The sequence below is a fragment of the Vigna angularis genome, chromosome 6 (assembly GCF_016808095.1).
Source record: "Vigna angularis cultivar LongXiaoDou No.4 chromosome 6, ASM1680809v1, whole genome shotgun sequence".
Taxonomy (NCBI): Eukaryota; Viridiplantae; Streptophyta; class Magnoliopsida; order Fabales; family Fabaceae; genus Vigna; species Vigna angularis.
Window position 1 is genome coordinate 30,421,785 of NC_068975.1, and position 14,251 is coordinate 30,436,035.

Consider the following 14,251-nt stretch of genomic DNA (forward strand, 5'->3'; position numbering starts at 1 on the left):
GAAGGATATAATGTCTCCAAAAATGATAAAGACAACTGAAGGGGCGAAGGTAAAATGTAAAATAATAAGCATACAAAAATGTGAAACTATGTCACACAAATCAATTGTACCAAAACTCTAAGTACAGTAGTTCATTTCATCCCCTCCAAGCTATCTAAATATCTATACAATTACAAACCAAAGTTCATACTTAACATTTCTGCACATATAATAAAATACAACAATATCATTTACAGCTCAACAACACCGAGTTTATGACATGCATGAGAAGGCGGATTGTGCTCGCTTCAGAAGGGGAGGTGGTAGGTAAATTCCGATGATGGCCAAGTGTGTGGGACACTTGATCTAATATTCGCCGCACATGTGCTGCAATCCTTGGATCTGCCGGGTTTATAGCAGCTGCCACATCTGTCATCCATGCCAATTTTCGGGGTGTGTCTGTACTGATGTCACAGGACAACTGCTGTAGAAGAGACAGAAGTACTCCTTGGCTTAATGGCAAGGGCACCATTGCCAAAATGCCAGATAAATCAACCTGGATAGGAAAAGGTACAAAATTGTTCATTAGATACATTGTAGTGGACTTTGTCTGATATAATCATGCAAACTATAAAAAAGGTGTTTACCAGTAATGATATGCAGAGGTGTGATTTGATTTTGTTTTGGTATATTTGTAGTGATTGGAATGAGTTTATGAGATGTGAGTTCAATCTGAACTTAGTGTGTGTTTCGTTTGGTGCTTTCAGAATGTGAAAAATTGAAATTATTCAAACATAGTTTCTAGAGTGATGCCTTCTATAAAAAGATCGATGTCAAACCAAACATGCAATTAGACATAAAAAATGGGGTGGTCCAATGCTTGAGGTTCCCAACTAATGCTGGGTGGGAAAAGTAGACATTTAGAACATTTCCCCCTCAAGTGAGAAGCTATTTTCAAGATTTGAACCCATGAGTTTCAGGTCACAAGGCAGCAATCTTTCCATCATGGCAAGGCTCATCCTCTCTTAAGTTAGAGAGAAAGTTGGACCCAAATTATTATAGGAACTGGGAATCTATTTCACATTTAAAATTGTTTTTATTTACTTTAGTAGTGACCCCATAAAAATTTAAAATCTTTTTTACCTCAGGAAAAACTCAAAATTGTCTACAGGTTAACAATATTTCCTCATAATCACTTAATATTTTATTGAAATATACAGAAGCAAATTGTCATTTCCTTGAATTTAGGGAAAAGGAAGAGGAAAAAGCTCCCCTTTCACTTTGTTTCGTTTTGATTAGTTTCTAAGCACCATTTCCAACAAAAAGTAATTCTGAGTAGCAACTCAAGTCAACAGAAGAAAGATATGTCCATCATACCTGAGAACATAACCAAGAAACTAATGAAACGTCACTTCTATGAAGGGCTCCTGTAAATGCTTCCTCAAATTTTCTCTCACTTATCAACCTTGATAGTTCTTTGGTAGGATCCTCAGTCTGTCAAAGTGCAAGTCATCTCAAAGTATTAAATAGAAAGAACACTCATCAAAATAGAAAGTAAAGGGAATGACGAACCAACATACCATCTCATGCATGCCATTGTTAGTTTGTGCTACAAAGGGATCCACTGTTACTTTGGAGTTAGCTGCAATTTCTAACAGTTTACGTTGGCCATCAGCCAATTGTCCACTCAAAGTTTGGGTGATTGATGATGCTGAACTAATTGTATCCTGTGTAATCATAACACTACACATTGAGTATTCAAACATGACAAACCAGACGTTTAAGGCAGAGAGAGAAGAAAGGCCACTAATATATGTTACAAGGTAGTGAAGATCGCCCACTGCACGACAGAATCTTGGTTCATAATTAATTAGCTTCTCATTTCCAATAATAAGACAAGATTCAAACATCTTGTGGACATGTATATCTAACTTGAGAGAGAAAAATGAAAAAAAGTGCTCAAGAGAGATTATTTCATCTCTTAGCTAATTCATTCATTTATAGGAACCCTTGCATCAAAGATATATACAAAAAATTAACGATCAGCCTACACATAGGTCAGATGGGTAATACAATGCATAAGCTAACCTATTAAACTAAGTTAAAACAATTCTTACACTGACATAAAAAGTAACTGGATATTTTCCTTATAATAACAACTGAGAAAATTAAAACACAGTTCCAAAAAATAATCAGAATTTGTTCAGATTACTCCTAGAAAGAATTTAGCAAATAGAAATGTGTTGCACACTTCTCAAAAGAACAAACAGACTATTCAACCATATATCATAAAAACTAATTAAATTGCATTTGACTAGTGCCACGCAGCTTAAAACAAAGTGTAACAATATCTTTGCAAATGGAGATAAAAAATAGAATCCCAAGTAACAGAAAGGGAAAAATGTATATAGGAGGAAAAAGCCATTGAAGGTAAAATTCATCATAGCTGTTTTCAAGATAACCATCCTACACATACCCTCAACGTCATGGCTAGAGGAGAATAAGTAGAATCAAACTGCTGTTGAATAGCAGCTGTGTGCTTCACAACTCCATTTTGAAAAGCAACATCAATTTGCTCAAACATAGCCTTGCAAGACATCTCAAATGCCGGAACGACTGAAGCTTCCAAACTAGTCTTAAGTCCCTCCTACAAATTACAAACAAAACCATAAGAAATGATTAACCAAACCCACACTGTTTTGAAAGCAATCTAAAAATAAACCCAAAATATGAAAAATAAAATTGAATTGTACTGTGACCAAAGTATTAAAAAGTGCAGGCAATGAGAAATGGGTTTCAAATAATTAAATTGTGTAGAAGAATGATTGGATATAGCCTAGAAACAATAATATAATAAATCTAGGATAACCCAATAAAGGATCCAGCAATCTAAAAAGCTAGCAAAACGAAACCTATAGCAAAATATAGAATTCTAGAACCCATAAATTGCAAGTGGTTTGAAGGAACAGTGCACATCATTTACGGTAACAGCCACAGCCACCTCACTTCATTTCCAAATTTCACTTCCATTAGGGGGTATGAAGCTGTTGATCCAATTGTGAGGTCTCCATTACAACTACATCAAGTGTTGATGGAACTAGGTTGTTGGTTAGTTCTGTCGGCACTCGATGTAGCAGTAATGCATGCTCTAATGGCTGTTTTAGCAAGCCCCGACAAGTGGTTCTACACCATTCACAGTGCTCATGATGAAAATGCATTTCAGAAATGCAAAAAATGTATGTGTTGTTGTTGCCCTGGCTGATATAACTATTGTACTGTTGTGACATCGAGATGGATGCAAAGAGATTCAAGAGAAAGCTAAGGACATGTAGTGCCCTTGAGAACAGTCTGAAATTGAAGAACCACCCCATTTAGTCTTACCATCTCTTCATGGAAAGCTTATTGAGGGGATTGTATATGAATTTGTTTCTAGAAATTGATAGAAAAGGATTTGAGAAGACGAAAAGCACATCAAAGGAGAAACTATACATTTGCCACGCTAGAATATTTACTAAAAATAACAGGAAGCTTCTGAAGCAGTTAAAAAGGTGAAAGATGGAACTGATTCTGCAATGGTTAGAAAGTTCGATAAGGATTTATTTGAGTCCAATTTTACCTACAGAATCTTCAGACTCATAGATTGGGCCTATTAGTATTCACAGGAGTTAAATTTCATTACGCTATCTAAGACATTGTTTCTATTCCACTATCCTAGACATCAATTCTAAGAATATACACAATTTCCAACAACCAAGGATAGGGACTTGGATGTTATGGGTTGTCTAGCACACATCGAGTGATGTGGGAAGCCCGGTGGAGTATTTAAGCATTTAGTTTTCTCTTTTTAACAACTTGCTTCTAAGGATGGGTTCCCCAAAAGTGATTTATCAATTAGCATTACAGTTGGTTATATGTGTCTCAAAAATGACTACCCAAGGAAAACTCTCACTTGTGGAGATTCTAATTAAAATGTTGAGTGAAATGCCATTGAGCAAAGTGTTAGAATGAAAGCTACCAAGAAGGCAGCACTCAACGATAGTGCATGATAGGGACTTAGGTATTATGGGTACCTAAGTCCTAAAATCAAGTAACATGGGATGCTCTGTGGAGTACTTAAGTGAGAGTGACTCTTCCCCCTTAACAGCTAGATTTTAAGGGTGGGTTCCCAGAGTGCTTGGAAACTTATGAAATATACAGCAATGATAAAACACAGGAACCACAGGCAGACAGAAGTTCACACTCGTCACAATAAAAATAAATCATGTAAAAAAAGCTTTAATAGATATTTTTGTTGTTGACCTCAAGCTTCTTACCTGAAGAGCTTGCTTGCCAGAGGTTTGAAATTGTGTCTGTATCTGCCTAGCCACAGTAGCTTCAAGTTTTGAACCAACTGATTTTTCTAGTTGATTCAATGCCTTGTCTCCCACCCCCTTCTGCAGAATTCATGGCACAACCTTGGTCAAACATACTCAAGCAAAAATGAGCATTTTAGCAGATAAAAAATTGATTTGGGAATAACAATTGAAGAAATAAATTGGCACACAGATTTCTGAAAACATTTCAGTTCACCATATGACATGGCATCCAACTTGCAAAGTACTGTCTGAAAAGTTGTAAATTGACAAGAAAAAAACTAAGCTAACATAGGCACAAATATATTTACTATTTGAGCAGTGGCACTTTCAAATGTTGAAATTGATTAACTTGAATTTGGGTTAGGTCTAACTCAAATCCAAAAGGGGTAGATCATGAGGTGAGGATAAATAAACCATGTCTTTATAAGCTCTACCTTTGGCATATCTATGGTTAATGTGTATCTCAAAAGACACCTCATGTGTCAAGGATTGGACTTCTAGGATAGGAGATTGTAGGATTGCATTTTTTTTTTCATATGGCACTAGTAAAGTTGTATGGCCAAGATTGCACTAGACAATCCATGGGGCCAGATAGATTTACTGTGTATTACACTTGGAAAGCTGCAGTGTCAAGTGAATTTTTGGACAGTTGAAGGTGGACCAATATGATATCTACGATAAGCTTTAATACTATCTTGAATTCGGGTTGGGCCTAGTTCAACCTCAAAAGCTAACTCATGAGGTGAGAATTGTCCAAGACTCTAGTTCTACTTTAGCCATATTTATAGTCCAATGTGAAGTTACAACATATACAAACCTGGAATGATTCTGTAATAGCTGAAGATATTGTTTTCTCTATAACTTGACTTAATGAACGAGTAATGGTTGTTCCAATTGAAGATATTTCCTTCTTAATGATTTTCTCCAATATAGATGACATATCTTTGTTTACATAATTGGACATCAAATTTGTTATTTGCTGCGTCCGATCTCGCTCTAGCTTCTCTTGCTTTGCATTTTCTTCCTGTAATCGAGCCCACAAAGCATCAGTGTGAGCCTTGACAACTTTCTCCATGTTTCGACCCAAGGATCCTTCTAATCTTTTGCCTTCCTTAGTGACTGGAACAGAAACCATTGCATTCATCTGCTTTTGCATTTCTTTATGCATGCTTAACAACTGTAAAATATATGAAATGAAGGAGATTAAGAAACTGAAAAAATCCTAAGAATAGCTCATTGAGTGACAGGAATATATGAGAAGCAAAACCATATTAAAGACATAAAAAGATCCTTTACTAGGAATGAAATAGTTCCTATAAATGTTATTTTGGATTGATGCAAAGGGGAGTGGTATCGGTACAAGAACTAGCAGTCCAAAAATAGAAACAACTTTATGCTACGATTGTATCATATCATGAAATCATAAAACAGTGGAGAATACAGTGCTTGTATTGCTGATCAATCTTTCAGAATAACTCGAATGGAAAAAGCCAAGCAAGATACATGGGAGGAAAATGACACAACCGATTAGGCTTCACTACAGGACATGTATATTCCACTAATCCATTCTAGAACTTCACATGCCACACATTGCCTTTATCCCCAAAAAAGATGTTTCATATTGTATCTAAACTAAATGCAGATAGACACTTCCACAAAGTTCGACAGAATCCCAAATTTGATCATGATGAAAATTGTTAAGAAGTGAACTTTAAATCTAACTCAACCTCACAAAACCAGTTTGTAAAGTGAGATTTGCACCCACTTATATACTCTAAATTAACTTTATCTCTAGTCGTATAGTCTAGCAAAGATAGAACAAACTATTAATCTAGAAAACAATTATGAGTGCTCTATATGCGGCATACTGAATCCATATCACGCTACTCATAACACTGTAAAATTAATATGTAATATAAATATACAAGTATAGGGAAAAATTGCAACATGTTAAGTAGCCAGTAAAATAAAAACATGGTTCAAATGCAAATTAATGACCTGGCCCATCATCTCCTGCATAGCAGATAACTGTGGTAAGGCAGCTTCTATAGATGATCCTCCTGAATTTCCACCTTGATCGTTTGATGAATCTGCTGAATTAAAAGGACTGGGAGATGCAGAAGATGCACCAGACAAATGTGAAGTTTTCCCTTTTTGTCTTTTACCTTTCACAGAAGGTGTAGGTGATTGCACAGTAGTAGTCATGGTTTCTGATTCACTGATGTTTGTAGGTACATCCTTACTTGTGTCTTGAACTTCTTCCTCAACAGAGTTACAACTTTGACCAGGTGCATCAATGGTCTTAATGTTATTAGCTTGATGAGCTGCCTCAATGTCATAATAAGTCTCTCTAGCCATCTGAATGCCTAGATCAGAGGCCTGAGAATAAAATAACTTCTCTTTCTTCTCAGTAACATTGGTGTGAGAGTCTCTGTCTCTTTCACTCTCAGTACTTTCTTGATTAGAACCCATCTCCCCTATAACTTTAACATCTACTTCAATGTTTTCTGTATCACTACGGGCAACCACATCTTGAACATTCATACCTTGAGAAGTATGGGAATTCTCAGAAGATAAAGCAGTTTTAGAGAATATCTCAGATGGAGTTACCAAATGGGTTGGGTGTTTATATGTTGCTTGGGTATTAGAAACCACAGAAACATCATTTGAAACAACTTTATCATCCTTTCTTAAATTGTCACCTGATGCAGGCACATCTGCCATATCTTTTTCAGACTCCATTCTCCGTTCAGATGAAGAATCAAGATTTGTCTGGTCACTGCTATGGTCAGCAGCTGTAGAACTAGTCTCTAAACTATTTGATGAATTTTTCAAACCAGATAACTTGTGGGACAATCTTGGACTCTGAGGAAGTGGAGGTGGAGCACTTTGAATATGTTCAAAACCATTACGAGAAGGTACATCATTAACCTTGGTCTCTGCTTCTGATATAGAAGATATAGAAGCTTCAGGTGGTAAAACTGAAATATCTGATGAAGGCAAATTTACAACCAGGCTCGCAACAGGAGCACTTTCAGAACTGCTAGAATGAACTTGTGGCATATTTCCAGTTTCCAGATTAGTCGATCCATCAATAGCATCAAAAGAACGTGATAAATTGGATTCTGTTTTCTCAAGTTCAACATTGTCCAAGGGTGGAGGTAAACATTGTGACAAATTGAGTCCATACTGTTGAATAGCTTGTGTTTGGACACAATATATCTGCACAATATGCTCTCCATCTGGTAAATTATCACTGGTTCCTGTAAGACTTAATATAGGCATTGTGACTGTGAACTCAGCAATGTAATCCATGCGGGTAGCAGTTGGATTGGATCCATACTCTATGTGCACAGCATATATTGTATTTTTCTTGGCATTTGCAAGCAGAAATAAACCAGCACGGGGCAATGCTACAACTTGAATAAAGAATGCACCCTCGGGGTTGGATTCAGACGAACTTCTTATGTCCAAAGTCTGAATACAATGCCATGACTCAGAATCACTAGGCAATAGCCAGCCTTCCTCATTATCAGAGACCCATATCTTCACTTCCTGATTTAGTGGCCCCTGTGGAAAAGGGAAAAAAAAAAAATATATATATATATATATATATATATATATATATATATATATATATATATATATATATATATATATATATATTTATACACACACACACACACACAAAGGAAATTAGTTTTGAAAGATGTGAGGGGAAACTAATGCCACTACAAGAGGGACATATTCAATGACTTTTTTTTGGGAAAAGTCACATAACTTTAGTTAATTTTCATGTGTTGAATGGTCAACTTCAGTTTTCCAAAAAAATAAAATAAACAAATTAAAAATTGAACAAAGTTAACTAAAGTTACATGACTCTTCTCTGGAAAAAGTCACTGAATCTGTTTCCCACAACAAGATGACAAAGCTGATCAGGTAAGGATCCAATTAAATAAATATTTTTTGAAGTCTTTAGCACAGAGAGCATTGCATTATTCTGTTTTTCTAGACAAACTATTTGAACATCATTTTAAGAGTGATTACTTATATAGTTCATTATTGTTATTTTAAAGACTATAAATGATTGCATTTGCTATCAGATAACTTTATTTGTTTTCTATTCATACTCACTCAGTTACAATCGATTAGACAATTAAAAGTTATTTATTAACTTTTAGTAATAGGGAAAACTTATTATGAACATTAATATATAATGCTTGACAAGAGATACCAATAAATATTCCTTTTTTCCTAACACAGTTATTGAGGTATCAAAATAACATTTGTTATACTACTTATTTTTGTTCAAAAAAGTTTAATTTAAATTCAATTACAAAGGATTTTTGCAAAGTACGAGATCTATTTCTAATCAAGGTTAAGACTAGAAGAACATACCGCTGTGATAAGAACAATGTGCTCAGGACGATGAGGAGCAGTCAAGAATGTCACAGAATTTACAGGTTTACCGTCGTGTGGTCTTAAAACAGCAAGTGGTGTTGCCTTACGTTCTTCCCATATCTTCACCTGTTGACAAAAACAAGTTATTTAGAATTTCAAAATAGAAGAATGATTGTAATATTCATTCATATTCCAAACTTCAAGACGTAGAATAATGACAACTGTTCATTTGGGACTCCAACCTTTTCACTGATAAAACAACTCTAAAATGGGATGAAAAACTAAACAAAGCAACAAAACAAGGCAAGGAGAGAGACAGATAGAGACAAATGCAGACCGTGCCATCAGCTGAAGCTGAAGCTAATCGACTCTTCATCCATTGGCACATTGACAACTCAGTCACATTGCCATCATGCTTACCAACAAGATGCACCCCATCAATCAACTTATCAATGGAACATTTGAGAGGCTCCTCTGCAGAAAATGTTTCACCCCTTCCAGCTTTCATACTATCGATTTTGAGGATACGGTTTCCAATAGCAACCATTAATATCTCCTGTATGAAAAATTCCAAATGATAAGATAACTTTTAAAGGAGTTAACACCAACTGGAAGATAATAAACTTAAAGACCAAATTAAAGTTGCTGTTACTTGTTTGTGGGGATGCCAGCATACTCTTGGATGAACAGACTCACTCTCTCCTAATATTTGAAGTGCTAGGATAACTTTTCCAGTAATTTGAGGCTTGTCGTCCTCATCAGGGCCCTCATTGATTTTCCATACAAATATTCTCCCATCAGTGCTAGCACTGTGAACAGAAGTATATTCAAGGGTGAAATAATCAATAAACTTCAAACTGAAATAATGAAACTAGAAAATCAGACTTCAATATTCAGAAATGCTTGAAGAGAAAGAACCCTCAGCAGCTTTTTTTATGATCATGCAGTAATAAAAAATATCAATTACAAGATTCATCAATTGAAGGATGAGAGATAAATCAAATACTAACCAAATAAAAACTAAAACATGGTACGATAATGGAAGAAACCAGGTAAGTAAATCAAATCTCAACGATAACACAAGAAACAGAAATTACCTGGCCAACAGGTGAAGATCCTCAGCGAAGAATGCCATGTCTGTCACTCTCTACATAAAAAGGAGATATGCATAAACTGGAGACGGGTACAGATTGAAATTTGATAAAAGAGAAAACATGTAAAATGCATGTAACAACAGTGAACTCACTATAAGTTTTAAGAGTTAGTGCATGCCTCGCATGTAGAAAGTTGCAAGTATAAGAGCATTATCAACCCAATCGAACAGTTACAAAGAGTATGCACATCATAACGGTGGCTGAAGAACAGGATTTGTAGGTTGCGTATATGGTTCTATATCAATAAGTATATAATCCAAGCCAATTAAAAGTAAACAGAGTCAAAAACAAAAGTCCAAAGCAATCTTTCTCAGACATCATGAAAGCTCACGTGTCCTGTTTTCAAGAAACATATCGCCATTCTCACAACCCGCTATTTAAACTTGGCATTATAAACGTACAGTCCTTCGCATTTCTTAGGTACACAGTCCTAACAAATTTGAGGTAAAAACATAATCTTGTTCATTTATTTTCATGCGGCAACAGACAACAAAGGCAGTTTATTCGCAATCACTGCTCAGTGCAAAAAGAATATAACTTCGTCATATAAAACCTAAGTTTATATCACCCAACTGAAAGCACTAACACACATGAAGCTTAATCAGTGTCAATGTCAAACAGGCAAAGGCCAAGCAACCGAATCACAGAGCCAATCCATCAACTCCTCGCACCAAGAAGCCACATTTGAATAAACAAACACCAGAAGTACTACATATTAATCATTAAAGAAGCACAAAAATTAACATCGCATTCGCAGTCAGGCCAAAAACAACCGCAACACAACTCACCTGAGTATGACCTCGAAGCAAATATCTCAATGCAGTATTGATATTAAGCACCCGGATGGCCCCAAGTTTGAGTCCATAGCATATGTAAGACTTATTCACAGCGATTTGGCGTCCAAGCACAAGACCGGGATCGGAAGCATACTTGGTGATTGGAGTGACTTCAAGCTGAGGCTGCACCTCCCCAGGAATCCTAACATCAATGTCATACACAGCATGCTCTCCAATCAAGTGGCGCCCCTTGGGCAGCTTGCTGCTGAGCATCCTGGTAGGAGTGGACTGAGGACTAGCCAGATTCACAGGAGAGCCCGAGAGCTGTGTGGATGGCAACCCTGAAGGGTTTGGTGGCACTGAAAAATCAGAAACCATGGGTGATGAAGATGTGCCAGAAGGAGATGAGTACACAACCGATGGTTCCTGATTGGAGGGAGGGTTTTGGGTGCCCAGCAAGGCCATGAGGCGAGCACCGGTGGTGGGATTGGGGGATGAAGGAAGGTGTGGTGAGGAGGGAGAAGGGGAAGGGGGTGGGAAAATAGTAGGTCTTTGAGGGGCGTGCATTTGAGGGAGGTGGTGAAGGATGAGAGGGTGCTCTTGGTGTTGTTGTTGGTGGTGAAGGGCTGGATAGGGGAGAAAGTGAGGGTGATGATAAGGGTATGTGCCAGTCGGCGGGGGGTAGGAGGAAGAGGGGGTAGGGTAGGAAGAAGGAGGGGGTGTGGAAGGAGAAGGAGAAGGGAATGATGGAGAAGAGTTCAAATTTGAAGGATTAGGGATAGAGGGTGATGCTGCTGATGCTGCTGGTGGTGGAGTCTTGAAAAGCTTATTGAAATCAAAATGGGCTGTTTGTGGTTGTTGTTGAGGTTGCTGCTGCTGCTGTTGATTTAGATTCCCAGATGAAGCCATAAACTTTGACCAAAAATCAAGGAAAAAATCCCAAACTTTTGAATGTACAAACAATCAGATGGGATCTGGGAGGAGCTGATTGTGAGATCTGAGATTGATTTATGTGCCTCCTCTTTCTTCCTCACACTGCTACTTCGGACTTTGTTCTGTGTGTTTCCTCGTACCAGCTTAGTATTCCCAGAAAAATAAATAAATTTAAAAAAAAAGGAGAGAGAAAAAGAAAATGGTGGTTTTCAACACATACCAGTTTCTATGTTTTGCTATGTTTTTCTTTCTTTTCTGGTTTTCTTGTGTTCTTCTTGTCTTGGTCTCCTCTTCTCTGGTGTGACCAGAATTGGACGAGTGCTAGAGGAAATTGGTGTGAAGAGAAGAAGGTTTAATCAACAATTTGCGTTTTTGCATCGTCCAGTTTAAAAAATAGCAGCCAAAGGAAGGGGATTTGAGAACAATGGCAATGGCAAGCATCACAGCACTACAAAGATAAAAATGGTGATGAGGAACCAAAATCTAATAATTTCTTTTTTCTATCTAGAATTTAGTATATGAATTGTTTATTGCACATGAAATCAATAAAAATAAATGCAGTTTATCATTATTGATTTTTTTATTTTATGTCCAGCTTACACTAAATTATACATATACTTATTTTTACCATCTCTGTAGGTTCTTCAAATTTAGAGTTACAAATTACCTCAACCCGTCATTTCAATAATTTTTCAAATAATGACACTTTTTTTAATATAGCTTTGAGATTCGGTAGTAAAAAATTAATGGTGTAAACAATTTTTTTACGTTGATGTCCAATTACAAATTTTATTTATTTTTCAGTAATGTTCTAAGAAATTATATATATATATATATATATATATATATATATATATATATATTGTACAGTTATTTTTTACCTAATTTTGGATATATCATTGGTGTTAAGGGATACATATTAATTTAATAAGTTGGTGATTAAGAGTCTCATTATCATACACTATATTACAGTTTCAACCATATTAATTAAATAGTGTACCTTAACTTTTAGGAAACTCCATGTCCTAAAAGACAAAAGACTAAATAGAAAAATTATGACTTGTTTTTTGCCTTAATTTTAAGTGTGTAGAACTCCTATTGATACTAAATTTTGCAGAGAAAATTGAGAAACATTAGAAGAAGCTAATGGATTAAAACATTGAGACGGCAGTTTGAGAAGTCCCTTGGGCTTATGGCATTATCATTGGTTGTCTTTATCATAGGTTGTCTTTCCTCACATATAATTTCTTTCGCTGAAAAAAAGAAAACCAAAACCAACTAATTATTCAACCTTTCATTCTTTCTCTATTTTTCTAAACAAAATGTCACTGCATTATTAGTTTCGTGCTTATCTAATTATTTCATATATATAAAATAATTCTAAATATACTTTTTCTTATGAAGCATCAGTGCTTCAACCAGATACAAAATATAGATAGGATCGGTTCAAATTTGGACTCCCAAAATATTGTTTATTATTGGAATTTATATTATATTTTTTAAGGTTTTGAATTGTGTTCTTTCTATAATTAACTAGTCATCAATTTTAAGGAAATAGATTATATCTTAATATAATAATTTCCACCGTTTAAAAGCAGTTGACTAATAATTATATCATTTCTGTCAAATTTAAAGTGTCATTGAATTAATAAGTCTTTTTTTTTCTTTTGACCATTTAGCTTTGGTGATCAATTTGAAGGGAACTGAACTTTTAAAATTAAATATTAATTTCTTAGTTGTTTTTTTATTGTCAGTCATTGATTACATGTGTGTAGAATGTAATTGATCACTGATTCTACCCACTCAATCTAACATATATAGTTATATTTTAAGGGATTGGATTAGATAATTGTATTGGCTTAAATTTATTTAGATTAATATGAACCTAGATCAATATGCATATAATATTAATAAGAAAATAAAAATTATGTCAGGAAAAAAAAAGAGACGAACAAAATTGTAACCTCAATATCAAATGTTTTCAACAAAATAACACATAGTGTTAGTTTCAACATAATGTTAAATAAGTCAATAGAACTAGGAATGGTAAAGTGATGAGTGGTGTTGGTGCAGGTTGATTATTTTTATTTTTCTCTTTAATATTTAATAAGTATACATTTTTTATTTTATCTATATTTTTATTTTGTAACGAGTCATCTTTTTACTCTTCTAAAAGCGTTTTATTCATTGAACAAGTCAAAACTCGTTAGGTGAATAACACTCCTTTTTTCACCCCATCCATGTTGCCCCCGTGTGGCAACATGGATGGGGTGAAAAAAAGAAAGATAGGGATGGGGTTTTTCTTGCTTTTGGCATAGCGGGCCCCGGCGGGAGGCCGGCACGACGGGCTATTAGCTCAGTGGTAGAGCGCGCTCCTGATAATTGCGTCGTTGTGCCTGGACTGTGGTAGTTTTTTCATTTTCCCTTTCCCTCGTAGTTTGGGGAAGAAGTGGACTATAGGGATACTCAAAATTGAGTTAAGGGATCCAAGTAACCTTGTTGTTTTCTACCTGAATTTTTGAATTTTGGAACTATTGAATGAAAATATTTCATTTAAACTAATACTAATTAATTGAGTTCATTAATATCTGAGCTCATTAATTTGCCCCCATCTATTTGAATAATCGGTCTCAATTCGGGAGGAAGAACTGGT

The 14,251-nt window shown here is 35.6% G+C and overlaps 1 protein-coding gene across 2 annotated transcripts; it reads right to left on the bottom strand.

Annotated features, from left to right (window-relative positions):
- Positions 1 to 50: 50 nt before the first annotated feature.
- LOC108342691 (enhancer of mRNA-decapping protein 4) lies at positions 51 to 12,080 on the bottom strand. Of its 2 annotated transcripts, none has more exons than XM_017580484.2 (13): positions 11,819 to 12,080; positions 10,678 to 11,720; positions 9,833 to 9,882; positions 9,388 to 9,544; positions 9,073 to 9,291; positions 8,733 to 8,861; positions 6,333 to 7,904; positions 5,152 to 5,511; positions 4,293 to 4,412; positions 2,456 to 2,626; positions 1,560 to 1,706; positions 1,357 to 1,473; positions 51 to 535 (listed from the first exon to the last, which is right to left on the bottom strand). In XM_017580484.2, exons 2-13 carry the CDS (start codon positions 11,572 to 11,574, stop codon positions 227 to 229), a joined length of 4,248 nt encoding a protein of 1,415 aa, XP_017435973.1. In that variant the 5' UTR covers positions 11,575 to 11,720; positions 11,819 to 12,080; the 3' UTR covers positions 51 to 226. The 2 variants fall into 2 exon arrangements, with proteins under 2 accessions (XP_017435973.1, XP_017435974.1); XM_017580485.2 differs by having other exon boundaries at positions 10,678 to 11,741.
- Positions 12,081 to 14,251: the final 2,171 nt, after the last annotated feature.